Below are 13,191 nucleotides of genomic sequence, written 5' to 3'. Positions count from 1 at the left end.
TCCTGGCCCAAACCTGAAAATGGTCCTGAAGTCACAATGTCTCCAGAATCTAGGCGAGCCTCTCTGAAGTGCTTAGGTAACAGGAATTTAACAAAACATATGCTTCAGTAGCTACATGGTGGAACTGAAGCAGAAAATTGTGTTTTTTTGTTTGTTTTTGTTTTTTTTGAGACAGAGTCTCACTCTGTCGCCCAGGCTGGAGTGCAGTGGCGTGATCTCGGCTCACTGCAACCTCTGACTCCTGGGTTCAAGCAATTCTCCTGCCTCAGCCTCCTGAGTAGCTGGGATTAGAGGTGAGCGCCACCACACCTGGCTAATTTTTGTATTTTTAGTAGAGACGGGGTTTCACCATGTTGGCCAGGCTGGTCTTGAACGCCTGACCTTGTAATCCGCCCCCTCGGCCTCCCAAAGTGCTGGGATTACAGGCTTGAGCCACCGCGCCAGGCCATGTGTGGTATATTTTAAAGGCTGATTTACAATTCTACTAAAGACTTGACAGTGAAATGTTGACATCAGCAACTTAATTCCAATATCTTTCTTTTTTTTTTTTTTTTTTTGAGACAGAGTCTCACTCTGTTGCCCAGGCTGCCTAATAAACCAGTCTGCCCTTTGGGATGCCTCCCCCACCCCCTCCAAATAAGTGATGAGATTTGGAAACTTCTAATTGTCCCCTAATATCTAGTTTTCTTTTTTTTTTTTTTTTTTTTTAGACGGGGGCTCGCCCTGTGTCACCCAGGCTGGGGGGCGGGGGGCGGGACTTGGGCCCACTGCAAGCTCCGCCTCCCAGGTTCACGCCATTCTCCTGCCTCAGCCTCCGAGTAGCTGGGACTACAGTCGCCCGCCACCACGCCCGGCTAGTTTTTTGTATTTTTAGTAGAGACGGGGTTTCACCATGTTAGCCAGGATGGTCTCGATCTCCTGACCTCGTGATCCACCCGCCTCGGCCTCCCAAAGTGCTGGGATTACAGGCTTGAGCCACCGCGCCCGGCTAGTTTTCTTTCCTTAGTACTGAAACCCCATTTTCCAGGCTTCTTCGCAATTTGGTGTAGTCAAGTGACTATTTTAGTAGCAGAATGAAAACAAAAATGGTACATGCAACCCCCGCCCCTTTCAAAAGGTTCTTAAAGAGAGGAGAGTGTTCCCTTCTGTATCCTTTCTTCTGGTGGAATGCCAGCATTGTGACATATTTCAAAAGTAACTTATTCAGCACATATTTATTGAACACCTAGATCCTAGCCCATGTATAAGAGCTATAGGAGAACATTATCCAGGATGGCGTTTTTGGTGATAATTCCATGATGCAAAACCTTTAACTTCATTGTACCTCAAGTAAAATGCTTTTTAGATTTCCATTGATAATTACTTGGCTGGGCACAGTGGCTCACGCTTGTAACCCCAGCATTTTGGGAGGCGAAGGCGGGTGGATCACCTGAAGTCAGGAGTTCGAGATCAGCCTGGTGAAATCCCGTCTCTACTAAAAATACAAAAATTAGCCAAGCATGGTGGCGTGCACCTGTAATCCCAGTTACTGGGAAGGCTGAAGTGGAAGGATCGATTGAACTTGGGAGATAAGAGGGTGCAGTGAGCCAAGATCACACCACTACACTCCAGCCTGGACAACACAGCAAGACCCTGTCTCAAAACAAACAAACAAAGCACCCAAAAAACAAAGGTCAACTTTTCCCCAAACTACTAAATGGTTATACGCATTTCTGTAGGAAATTCAGACGGGGCTTCCAAAGGCTGTTAAAGTTATGTTGAAAATCCAAGAGGCTGAAAGATACCTGACTATAAGAAAAACAAACAAACAAACAAAAAGATATCTGACTATAAGAAAGACAAAAAAAAAAAAAAAAAGACAAAAATCTGCGTGAATAGACGGGAAAGCGCCGAACAAAATCAGAAGACTAGTTGTATTGTGAGGATCACCTCGGGTAACCAGCAGTCGCTGAGTAGCCCTGGTTGACTAACTTCAACTTTCTGGGGCTCAATTTCTGAATTGAGGGGATTAGAAAAAGGCATCTCTAAAGACCCTCCGTTCCCTTCGAGAACCCTCCCGAAGCACCTTCCCTACTCTGGGCAGCTCGCAGACAAGGCTGATCGCCCATAGGCGAAGGGAGACCCTGGTCCCCCGAGTCTCGAGTTCCGTCCGCACGTGATCTCACGGTACTGCACTTCAAGTCTGCGTGCAGAAACGCAGCAGTGGGAACCCGGCGGCGGTCGCCCACCCGCAGGGGATAGGAGACGCCTGTCTTACTCTGTCCCCAACCGTAGGTAGTTGGGTCTGGACCCCGGCTCCGGGAGGCCAGCAGAGCAGCGGTCCCCACCCCACCGCTCGGAGCTCGCCCTGCCCCCGGCCGGCCACTTGCTGCACGCGGATTGGTCGCTGAGCAGCGCCCGGCGTCCAGCTGCGCCCAGCCAACGCCCTCTCCCCGCCCCCTCGCGTCCCGCCCCGCCCCCCGCCGGCCACTTGCTGCGCTCCGATTGGTCGCTGCAGAGCGCACGGCGCCTCGCCCCGCCTCACGGGCGCCCTAGCCTCGCGCCGGCCTCCAGCTCCCGGCTGCCGGGGCTGAGGTGGAGCCGGTGGACGGCTGCCGGGCTGTGGCGCAGCAGTGTCCTTTCTGCGCGCGCGCCTGAAGTCGGCGTGAGCGTTTGAGGAAGCTGGGTGAGTCCTGTCTGCGGGTCTCCGGCGCCAGGCAACCCTAGGGGGTTCGCGCCCGCCGCCCGCGCGTAAGGAGGCGCCCTAGTCGGGCCCGACCCAGCCTTCGGGGGGCTGTGGCGCCGCCCAGCCAGGTTTTCCCTGCGCTCGGCGCAGGCCTGCAGACTCGGGCCCGCGGAACCCCCGCCGCCCCTTCTTGCCCCTGCCCGCTTCCCTTCGGGCCGGCGGTGACCGTGGCGCCGCGGCGACCCGCAAGCAGCCCGGAGAGGCCTCCCTGCCGCTCTGTCGCGCCGTCAGGTTGCGTTCCTGGGGAGGGCTGGAGAGGTTCCATCTCGTGCCTTTCACCTTCTCGGGCGGCGGGCAAGGAGGCGACGGTTTTCGGGACGCCCTGCTGCGGCCGCGACGCCCTCCCAGGGCCGGAGCGAGGGACCCGGGGGAGCTCCAGCCCTTCTTCGCCCCTCTCGTTTGCCCCGAACCATTGCTAGGAAGCTGCCCGTGTTTTCTGCACTTTTCTGATTTCATACTTAACCAGAGTCAAGTACAGAGGCGGGAAGGGAAAGGGAAGGGGAACAACATTCTTTCGAGAATTGTAAGCCTTGGGCCCCGTTAAATAAGTAGCAGCAGAGCATTGTCACTGGAGCAGTGGTAGTCGCGGGTAGGACCGTTTCGGTTTTAGGCCGATAAGCTGGTTAAAGGTACTTAAAACAGTACGTTAGAAGGTGCTGAAATTCTAAAATAAATATGTAACCTTTCAAAACCAAAGCAGTGAGACGGCCTGGGCTAGGCTGCTCCCCGCTGCGCGTGCCTGGGTCGGGGGGTGCGGAGGGGCAGGGAGTGGAGGCCTCTGATGGGACGGGATGGGAGGGAAGTGGCATCTGCATCGTCGCGCTCTAAGACCAGACTTTCTCTTTTCGGAGGATCCCACCTCCCCTCTCAGACTCTTCATCCTACCTGCACTGTGGATCCCTTGACACTTTCAGAGGCACTGAACTCTCAGGCCGGTCACACTTTTTCATCATTTTGTCTCTTCTCGTCTTTTAAACCTGCATGCATTTCAAACGTAGAGCAAACATTAAACATTTTTTTTTAAACTGAGGATAGTGGTGCAAGACTTCTTTCTTGAAAGGCAAACCAAAAGTTATCTTGAATATTGATCGCGCTGGAAAAGCAGGTTTAATCAGACTGAGGTGGGGACGTATATTTCTTCTTCCAGAGACACAGCCTCACCACTCGCCACCCCAATCCCTCCTCTCTGTCAACTAGGGTTATGGCGGCTTTACACTGGCTAGTCTTTTCTGAATTCTGAATTCACTTCTGGGGTCCAAGGTAAAGAATTTATCTTATTTTATCCTCATTTTCCTTTTTTTTTTTTTGAGACAGGGTCTCACTCGTTGACCAGGCTGCAAGTACTGTCGCTGTCGCCTAGGCTGGAGTGCAGTGGCGCGATCTTTGCTCACTGCAACCCATGCCTCTAGGGTTAAAGGGATTTTACAGTCTCAAGCCTCCCGACTAGCTGGGATCACAGGCGCCTGCCCCCATGTCCGGCTAATTTTTATACTCTTAGAAGGGAGGGAGTTTCACCATGTTGGCCAGGCTGGTCTTGAACTCCTGACCTCAAGTGATCTGCTCGCCTCGGTCTCTCCAAATGCTGGGATTACAGGCGTGGGCACCGCGCCTGGCCTTTTAAAGTTTATTATTATTTGTTTATTTATTTTTTGAGACGGAGTCTCACTCTGTCGCCCAGGCTGGAGTGCAGTGGCGCAGTCTCGGCTCACTGCAAGCTCCGCCTCCTGGGTTCACGCCATTCTCCTGCCTCAGCCTCCCAAGTAGCTGGGACTACAGGCACCAACCACCACGTCAGGCTCATTTTTTGTATTTTTAGTAGATACGAGGTTTCACCGTGTTAGCCAGGATGGTCTCGATCTCCTGACCTCATGATCCACCCGCCTCGGCCTCCCAAAGTGCTGGGATTACAGGCGTAAGTCACCGTGCCCAGCCTAAAGTTTGTTTTTAACTTATTTATATGTATATATTTTTTTGAGGCAGAGTTTCGCTCTTGTCACCCAGGCTGGAGTGCAGTGGCACAATCGTGGCTCACTGCAACCTCCGCCTCCCAGGTTGAAACGTTTCTCCCGTCTCAGCCTCCCAAGTAGCTGGGATTACAGACGCCCCCCACCATGCCCAGCTAATTTTTGTATTTTTAGTAGAGGCTTGAACTCCTGATCTCAGGTGGTCTACCTGCCTCGGCTTCCCAAAGTGCTGGAATTACAGGCGTGAGCCACCGTACCTAGTCCATTTTCCTTTTTAAATGGTTAAAGTAACATTCAGGTTGTTTAAAACATTTAAACATGACAGAAGAATATCAAGTAAAATTCAGCGCAGAGGTATGTCAAGTTAGGATTCCTTGTTTCTTCACTTTTCACTCTTTACATCCTCAATTCAATTCCCTAGGAGGATATTATACTATAATATTGCTCGGCAGCTGATGATAATATAAGGACAATTTCCTTCTTAAGCACGTAGAGACCTAACTCATTTCCCTGCAACCCCACCCCTCACTTTGGAGACTGGGTCTGACTGTGTTGCCCCGGGTAGAGTGCAGTGGTTCCCTCACTACTCACTGCAGCCTTGGGGCTCAAACGATTCTCCCACCTCAGCCTCCCGAGTAGCTGAGACTATAGGTGAGTGCCACCACACCTGATTTTTGTAATTTTTGTAGAGATGGGTTCCTCATGTTGCCCAGGCTGGTCTTCAATTCCTGAGCTCAAGCTATCCACCTGCCTCAGCCTCTCAGAGTGCTGGGATTACAGGTGTGAGCCATCCTGCCTAGCCAACCTGCCTCATTCTCAAAATGTAGTGGGGTATACTGTTGTTTGGATGTACCCTAATATACATTTTTTGGTTCCTTATTGATGGGCATTTTGGCTGTTTCTGGGTTTTAGCCATTAAAAGCATTGCTTTATGAAAATCTTTTTGTCATTGTAGGGTAAGTTTCAGGTAGATAATATAAACAGATGATTGTACTTTGATATAATTTTATTTCACAAGGAATCTTTTTATAACTTTAAGTTTGTTTTTTTTTTTTTGAGACGGAGTCTCGCTCTGTCGCCCAGGCTGGAGTGCAGTGGCACGATCTCTGCTCACTGCAAGCTCCACCTTCCCGGTTCACACTATTCTCCTGCCTCAGCCTCCCGAATAGCTGGGACTACAGGCGCCTGCCACCACGCCCAGCTAATTTTTTGTATTTTTGGTAGAGATGGGGTTTCACCATGTTAGCCAGGATGGTCTTGATCTCCTGACCTCATGATCCACCTGCCCCAGCCTCCCAAAGTGGTGGGATTATAGGCATGAGCCACCACGCCTGACATTATAACTTAAAGATTTTATAATTTAAAAGCAGTAGCTAAATCTATTGGAATTAAATGCATTTCTAATATCCATATATTTTATTTATTTAGAGACGGAGTTTTGCTCTTGTTGCCCAGGCTGGAGTGCAATGGCATGATCTTGGCTCACCGCAACCTTCATCTCCCAGGTTCAAGCAATTCTCCTGCCTCAACCTCCCGAGTAGCTGGAATCACAGACATGCGCCACCACCCCGGCTAATTTTGTATTTTTAGCAGAGACGGGGTTTCTCCATGTTGGTCAGGCTGGTCTTGAACTCCCGACCTCAGCAGGTGATCCACCCACCTTGGCTCCATATATATCTATATATATATATATATTTTTTTTTTTTTGAGACGGAGTCTCGCTCTGTCGCCTAGACTGGAGTCCAGTGGTGCAATCTTGGCTCACTGCAAGCTCCGCCTCCCGGGTTGACGCCATTCTCCTGCCCCAGCCTCCTGAGTAGCTGGGACTACAGGTGCCCGCTACCATGCCCAGCTAATTTATTTGTATTTTTAGTAGAGATGTGGTTTTACCGTGTTAGCGAGGATGGTCTCCATCTCCTGACCTCGTGATCTGCCCGTCTCGGCCTCCCAAAGTGCTGGGATTACAGGCGTGAGCCACCGCGCCCGGCTGCTTGTTCTTTTTAAAAGTAATTTCTTCCTGGGCGCGGTCAGGAGTTCAAGACCAGCCTGGCCAAGATGGTGAAACCCCGTCTCTACTAAAAATACAAAAAAGTAGCCAGTTGTGGTGGTGGGCACCTGTAATCCCAGCTACTTGGGAGGTGGAGGCAGAGAACTGCTTGAAACCAGGAGGTGGAGGTTACAGTGAGCCGAGATGGTGCCACTGCATTCCAGCCTGGGCGACAGAGCGAGACTCCATCTCACACACACACACAAAAAAGTAATTTCTTTTATTGCAAATTTTATCTCAGGTACAAAAAATATAGAAAACATGTAAAATTTAAAGAATACTATTGCAATGATCATTATGTATCCACTACCAAATTAAGAAACAAAATGTTGGGCCAGGCGCAGTGGTTCACACCTGTAGTCCCAGCATCTTGGGAGGCTGAGACAGGCAGATCACTGAAGGCTGGGTGTCGGAGACCCACCTGGCCAACATGTGAAATCCTGTCTCTACCAAAAATATAAAAATTAGCCAGTCGTGGTGGTGGACACCTGTAATCTCAGCTACTCAGGGGGCTGAGGCAGGAGAATTGCTTGAACCTGGGAGGTGGAGGTTGCAGTGAGCCCAGATCACGCCACTGCACTCCATCCTGGGTGACAGAGCAAGACTCCGTCTTGGGGGTGGCGGCGGTGGGGGAACAAAATGTTTGCATTTTTTTCTTCCAGAGGTAGCCTCTGTCCTGATTTTTGTGTTTATCTTTCTCTTGCTTTTTAAAATAAGCTTTATGCATGTATACATAAATTCATAAACATATAAATTCATGTACATATACATTTATACATATGTGCATAAATGTTTACAAATATATACATAAATTTGCAGACACACTCCTATATCCTAAACAGTGTATTTAGTGGTTTTTTTTTTTTTTTTTTTTTTTGAGACAGAGTCTTGCTCTGTTACCCAGGCTGGAGTGCATTGGCGCAGTCTTAGCTCACTGCTGCCTTCGCCTTCTGGGTTCAAGCGATTCTCCTGCCTCAGCCGCTGGAGTAGCTGGGATTACAGGTGACTACCACCACACCTGGCTAGTTTTTTTATTTTTAGTAGAAACCTGGTTTCTCCAGGTTGGCCAGGCTGGTCTTGAATTCCTGACCTCAGGTGGTCCATCTGCCTCGGCCTCACAAAGTGCTGGGATTACCGGTGGGAGCCACCTTTGTTTTGAATGAATAGTGTTAGAAACACAATTCTCATGCGGATAGTTAAGCAGTGTGTTTCAGTTTTGTTTTACTGTTATTGAGAGGTTTTTTTTTTGTTTTGAGAGCTGTGTTTTTGTTTTGTTTTGAGTTGGAGTCTGGCTCTGTCACCCAGGCTGGGGTGCAGTGGCATGATCTCAGCTCACTGCAACCTTCTCCTCCCGGACTCAAGCAGTTCTGCCTCAGGCTTCTGAGTAGCTAGGATTACAGGCGCCCGCCACCATGCCTGGCTAGTTTTTGTATTTTAAGTATAGATGGGCTTTGACCATGCTGGCCAGGCTGGTCTCAAACCCCTGACCTTAGGTGATCTGCCCACCTTGGCCTCCCAAAGTGCTGGGATTACAGGTGTGAGCCACCGTGCCCAGCCAAAGAGCTGGTTTTAAAAGGATATAAGGAATCGGTATTTATGCAGTTTGTAGGGAAAGACAAGTCTCAATAGTATGACTAAGTTAGTTTAATTGGTTAATGTTCCACAGGGCAACAAAATCATAATATCTTTGGGATTGATTTTCTTACCAGGCTATAAAATCATAACACCTCATTAATTTCTGCAGTTAAACCCCAGAGGGCTATAAACTGTCTGCATCTTTATTAATAGTGGGTTGTTCATTAAATAAACTGTAATAACAAAGTTCTGTCCCTGAGAGCATAGATGAAGTCCAGACATACTTATTAGAAAATGCTGGAGCTTTCTTTTTTTTTTGAGATGGAATCTCACTCTGTCACCCAGGCTGGAGTGCAGGGGCGCAATCTCGGCTCACTGCAAGCTCCGCCTCCTGGGTTCACACCATTCTCCTGCCACAGCCTCCCGAGTAGCTGGGACTACAGGCACCCGCCACCTCGCCTGGCTACTTTTTTGTATTTTTAGTAGAGACGGAGTTTCACCGTGTTAGCCAGGATGATCTCGATCTCCTGACCTCGTGATCCGCCTGTCTCGGCCTCCTAAAGTGCTGGGATTACAGGTGTGAGCCATCGCGCCCAGCCTGAGCTTTTTTTTGAGACCGAGTTTCGCTCAGTTGCCCAGGTAGAGTGCAGTGGTGCCATCTTGGCTCACTGCAACCTCCACCTTCCAGGTTCAAGCAATTCTCCTGCCTCAGTCTCCTGAGTAGCCAAGGTTTCAGGTGTGTGCCACCATGCCCGGCTAATTTTTGTATTTTTAGTAGAGATGGGGTTTCACTATGTTGGCCAGGGTGGTCTCGAACTCCTGACCTCGTGATCCACCTGCCTCGGCCTCCCAAAGTGTTGGGATAACAGGCATGAGCCACCATGCCTGGCCTCGTTTTGTAATTATAAGGTCAAACTTGACTAAGGAAAGGATAGCCACTTAGATGAAGGTTTTCAAGTAAAGATGAGCTGAACAGAATGACTTCAGATCCCTTACCTGTTTACAGGGGGCCTTTCTGAGGAAGTTTATGTGCTGTGTTATGAGTCCTAGGAAAGGGGGGTCACCTCAGTCAGGGTATCTGGAAGGTTCTAGTGGACCACGTAATGGAAAGACAACAAAAATAAGGTCGGAAGGAGTGGGCTTCTCTGCATTTTCTGCTTCTTAGCTCACCATGGCCTACCTGTAGTTAACAGGGTAGGTGAAAGCAGAACCTCTCTGTGGGGGAAGTGAGTGTCGTCTGCTGACGAAGGCTGCACGCCTTGCAGGAGAGCAGGAACTGCATCAGCATATGCTCAGGATCAAGCCAAGCCCCCGTGAGTACAGATAGGCTCTGGGCCAAGTTCTTGGAGCATTCAGTCCTCAGCTTCAAAAGCTGCTATATTCCAGTGGATTTTTTTAAAAGATTGTTTTTTATAAAGGCACAAAATCCCCCACAAAAAACTGCTATACCAGCCAGGACGTTATCTCCTGAGTTACACTGCTGCAGTCTGGCCTGATTATCTGCTGCTTCTGGGGCACAGCTGGATTCTCTTTAGTTCTTCTGTGCAGGATCTTTCCTGTATCCCATATTCTCTTTTATTAATTCACTCTCCCTGTTGAAGCTCAAACTCCAGTAGCTTCTTGACAAGAATAGTTACATTTTTTGGAGACCTTGTGTGTCTGAATATTTTGTTGTTGTTGTTTAAATAGAGACGGGATTTCGCCTTGTTGGCCGGGCTGGTCCTGAACTCCTGGCTTCAAGTGAGAGGCCTGCATTGGCCTCTCAAAATGCTTCTGAATATGTTTTGATGCTATCCTCATACTTGATTCATATTTTGACTGGTAAAAATCTTTTGCTTGGAAATAATTGTCCTACAGAGTTTTGAATTTACTGCCCCATTGTCATCTTGCTTGTGGTTTTACTGTTAAGAATTCCAAGCTGAGGGCCAGGCATGGTGGCTCACGCCTGTAATCCCAGCACTTTGGGAGGCTGCAGTGGGTGGATTGCTTAAGTCCAGAAGTTCAAGACTAGCCTGGGCAATATGGCAAAATCCCATCTCTATAAAAAATTAGCTGGGTGTGGTAGTGTGTGCTTGTAGTCCCAGCTGTTCCGGGGGCTGCAGTGGGAGGATCACTTGAGCCCAGCAGGTAGAGGCTGCAGTAAGCTGTGATCATGCCACTGCACTCCAGCCTGGGTGACAGAGCGAGACCCTGTCTCTCTCTCTGTCTGTCTCTCTCTCTCTCTCTCTCTCAGACACACACACACAAACACACACACGAATTCCAAAAGCCTTTGTATGCGACCTGGTTTTTTTCGTATCTGCAAACTTATAGAATCTACACTTTGACCTCAGTGTTTTGAAATTTAAAATGAAGTGTGGGTTTACTCCATTACTTAAGTATTCAATGGGTACTTTAAATCTGGAAATACAAGAACTTTTATTCTGGGGAAATTTTCTTGAAATATTTTGTTGATTCTTTTTTCTCTTCTGTTTCCTGTGTAGTTTCTAAAATACCTGTGTTATTTATATGTGAATCTTTTTTACTGGTCTTCTAACTTCTTTTCTTTTTTTGGAGACAGAGTCTCGCTCTATCACCCAGGGTGGAGTGCAGTGGCAAGATCTCAGCTCACTGCAACCTCCGCCTCCTGGGTCCAAGTGATTCTCCTGCCTCAGCCTCCCAAGTAACTGGGATTATAGGCATGCGCCACCACTCACGGCTAATTTTGTATTTTTAGTAGAGACGTGTCTTTACTCACATGTCTGGCAGTTAGTACTAGCTATTAGCTGGGACCTCAACTGGAACTGTGGGTCAGAACACCTATAAATGGTCTCCTTACAGCATGGTAGCCCGAGCATTAGTGTTCCAGAGAACCAGGCAGATGGTCCGTTGCCTTCTGTGACCTGATCTTGGAAGTTGCATGGCAGAAGTTACTTAGCATCACTTCCTCTACTCTACTGGTCAACTAGTCTTTATTGTTGACCCAAATTCAGAGGTAGGACATAAATCCACCTCTCAATGGAAGAAGTGTCAAATATTTTGGACATGTTTAATTTATTTCATTTATTTATTTATTTTTGTGACAGAGTCTTGCTCTGTTGCCCAGGCTGGAGTTCAGTGGCATGATCTTGCACTGCAATCTCTCCTTCCAGGTTCAAGCAATTCTTGTGCCTCAGCCTCCCAAGTAGCTGTAATTACAGGCATGTGCCACCAGGCCCAGTTAATTTTTTGTATATTTAGTAGAGTCAGGGTTTCATAATATTGGCCAGGCTGGTCTCAAACTCCTGGCCTCAAGTGATCTGCCCACTTCGGCCTCCCAAAGTGCTGGAATAATAGGCGTGAGCCACGTCACCTAGCTCCTAGACATGTTTTAAAACCACAGTGCTCATTTATCAAATAGCAATCTCCCCCTTGTGTCCTAGCATAGTCCTGTATACATCTCAATTAGGTACTTGTTGAAGTATTGAATTTTTCTTAACTATAGTAGAATAGGACCTAAAGTAAAGTAAAGGAGTAAGATATTTTACTTTTAGAAAACATTGTCTTGGGTTGATTAGTTTTTGTCTTTCTGTTTGTAGGATACAGCATTTAATGAAACATTTATGCTTAAGAAGTAAAAATGGCAGGCTTCCTAGACAATTTTCGTTGGCCAGAATGTGAGTGTATTGACTGGAGCGAGAGAAGAAATGCTGTGGCGTCTGTTGTCGCAGGTATATTGGTAAGTGAGAAAGACAGGTTGGTGACATTTATCCCTTACCTTTTGCCCTGGAAATCAATGCCAGTTCCTTTGAACTGAGAATGGCTTTCCAGAACTATTTATTTCACTGCTGTTTTGTATAGATAATTATCAGAGTTCTAGATACTATTGCCAAGCAGAGTATGGTAGGCCCTGGATTCATTTTGACTTTGTAAACGTGTACTTAATATCTTTTCTTCAGTTTCAGTGATAATATAATTATTATAGGCAATAGCATTTTTAACTTAGTGATACAATGTATATAAGTACTTTAAGATCCTTAAAGGCTCAGGATTTAATGTAACACAAAATTATTGTTGTGACTTATTGAAGGTCAGACAACAGTGACAGTACTCTGCAGATAATAGTGACAACCTTAGGCTCCATTAGAACTGAAGCCCTACAGCGGCTCTAGGGAAGAAATACCATCTCTGTTTCCCCAGCTGCAACACCAGGGAAATATCAGAGGAAGACATTTGTGAAGGAAACTATTGTTTAATTTTCTTTCCATCATTTTTTTTTAACTTTTTATTATTGAAAATGACAAGCATAAAACAAAAGTAGGCAGAATGTTATAAAGGTTCCGTCTCCTCCTTTATCCCATGTATCTATCATCCAGCTTAAAAAAAAAAAACACCACCACCCCAAAATCAGGACCTGTCTTGCTGTATAATTCCATCAACCACTCCCTGGCCGCACTTTTTTTTTTTAAAGAGACAAGGTCTTGCTATGTTGTACAGCCACTGGAGTACAGTGGCTATTCACAGGTATGATTGTAGTGTGCTACGGCTTCAGATTCATGGTCTCAAGCAATCTTCCTGCTTCAGTCTCCCAAGTAGCTGGGACTACAGATTTTCTACACTACCATTTCTGGCTCCCACTGCATTTTTTGGAAGCAAATTTCTTTATTTGTTTACATTTTAAAAATTCATCTCTTTGAATGTACAGTTCTACACTTAAGTCCAATAGAATGAAATAAAGCAGAGCAAGAACTAACGATAATTGTGAAGCAGTCTGCTCACTGCAGCCTCTGCCTCCGACTTCCCAGGTTCAAGCAGTTCTTGTGCCTCAGCCTCCGAAGTAGCTAGGATTAGAAGTACATGCCACCATGCCCAGCTAATTTTTGTATTTGTATTTGAATTTTTTCGAGACAGAGTTTCACTCT

General features: G+C 47.3%; 1 protein-coding gene across 3 annotated transcripts in view; it reads left to right on the top strand.

Annotated features, from left to right (window-relative positions):
• The first annotated feature begins 2,491 nt into the window (after nucleotides 1-2,491).
• TMEM50B (transmembrane protein 50B) overlaps nucleotides 2,492-13,191 on the top strand; it is a 28,501-nt gene continuing 17,801 nt past the window's right edge. Inside the window, exons 1-3 of one of the 3 annotated variants that reach the window (XM_021935091.2) lie at nucleotides 2,548-2,665; nucleotides 9,498-9,624; nucleotides 11,869-12,008. In XM_021935091.2, coding sequence (XP_021790783.1) covers nucleotides 11,910-12,008 — 99 coding nt within the window. In that variant the 5' untranslated portion in view covers nucleotides 2,548-2,665; nucleotides 9,498-9,624; nucleotides 11,869-11,909. Of the gene's footprint in view, nucleotides 2,666-9,497; nucleotides 9,625-11,868; nucleotides 12,009-13,191 lie in introns of those variants that run through there. The other 2 variants (XM_021935090.2, NM_001168785.1) reach the window with 2 other exon arrangements.

This window comes from Papio anubis, chromosome 4 (genome assembly GCF_008728515.1).
Source record: "Papio anubis isolate 15944 chromosome 4, Panubis1.0, whole genome shotgun sequence".
In the NCBI taxonomy this organism is placed as follows: Eukaryota; Metazoa; Chordata; class Mammalia; order Primates; family Cercopithecidae; genus Papio; species Papio anubis.
Note: the sequence above shows the minus strand (reverse complement) of the source record. Positions and strands in the feature narration are given on the sequence as shown.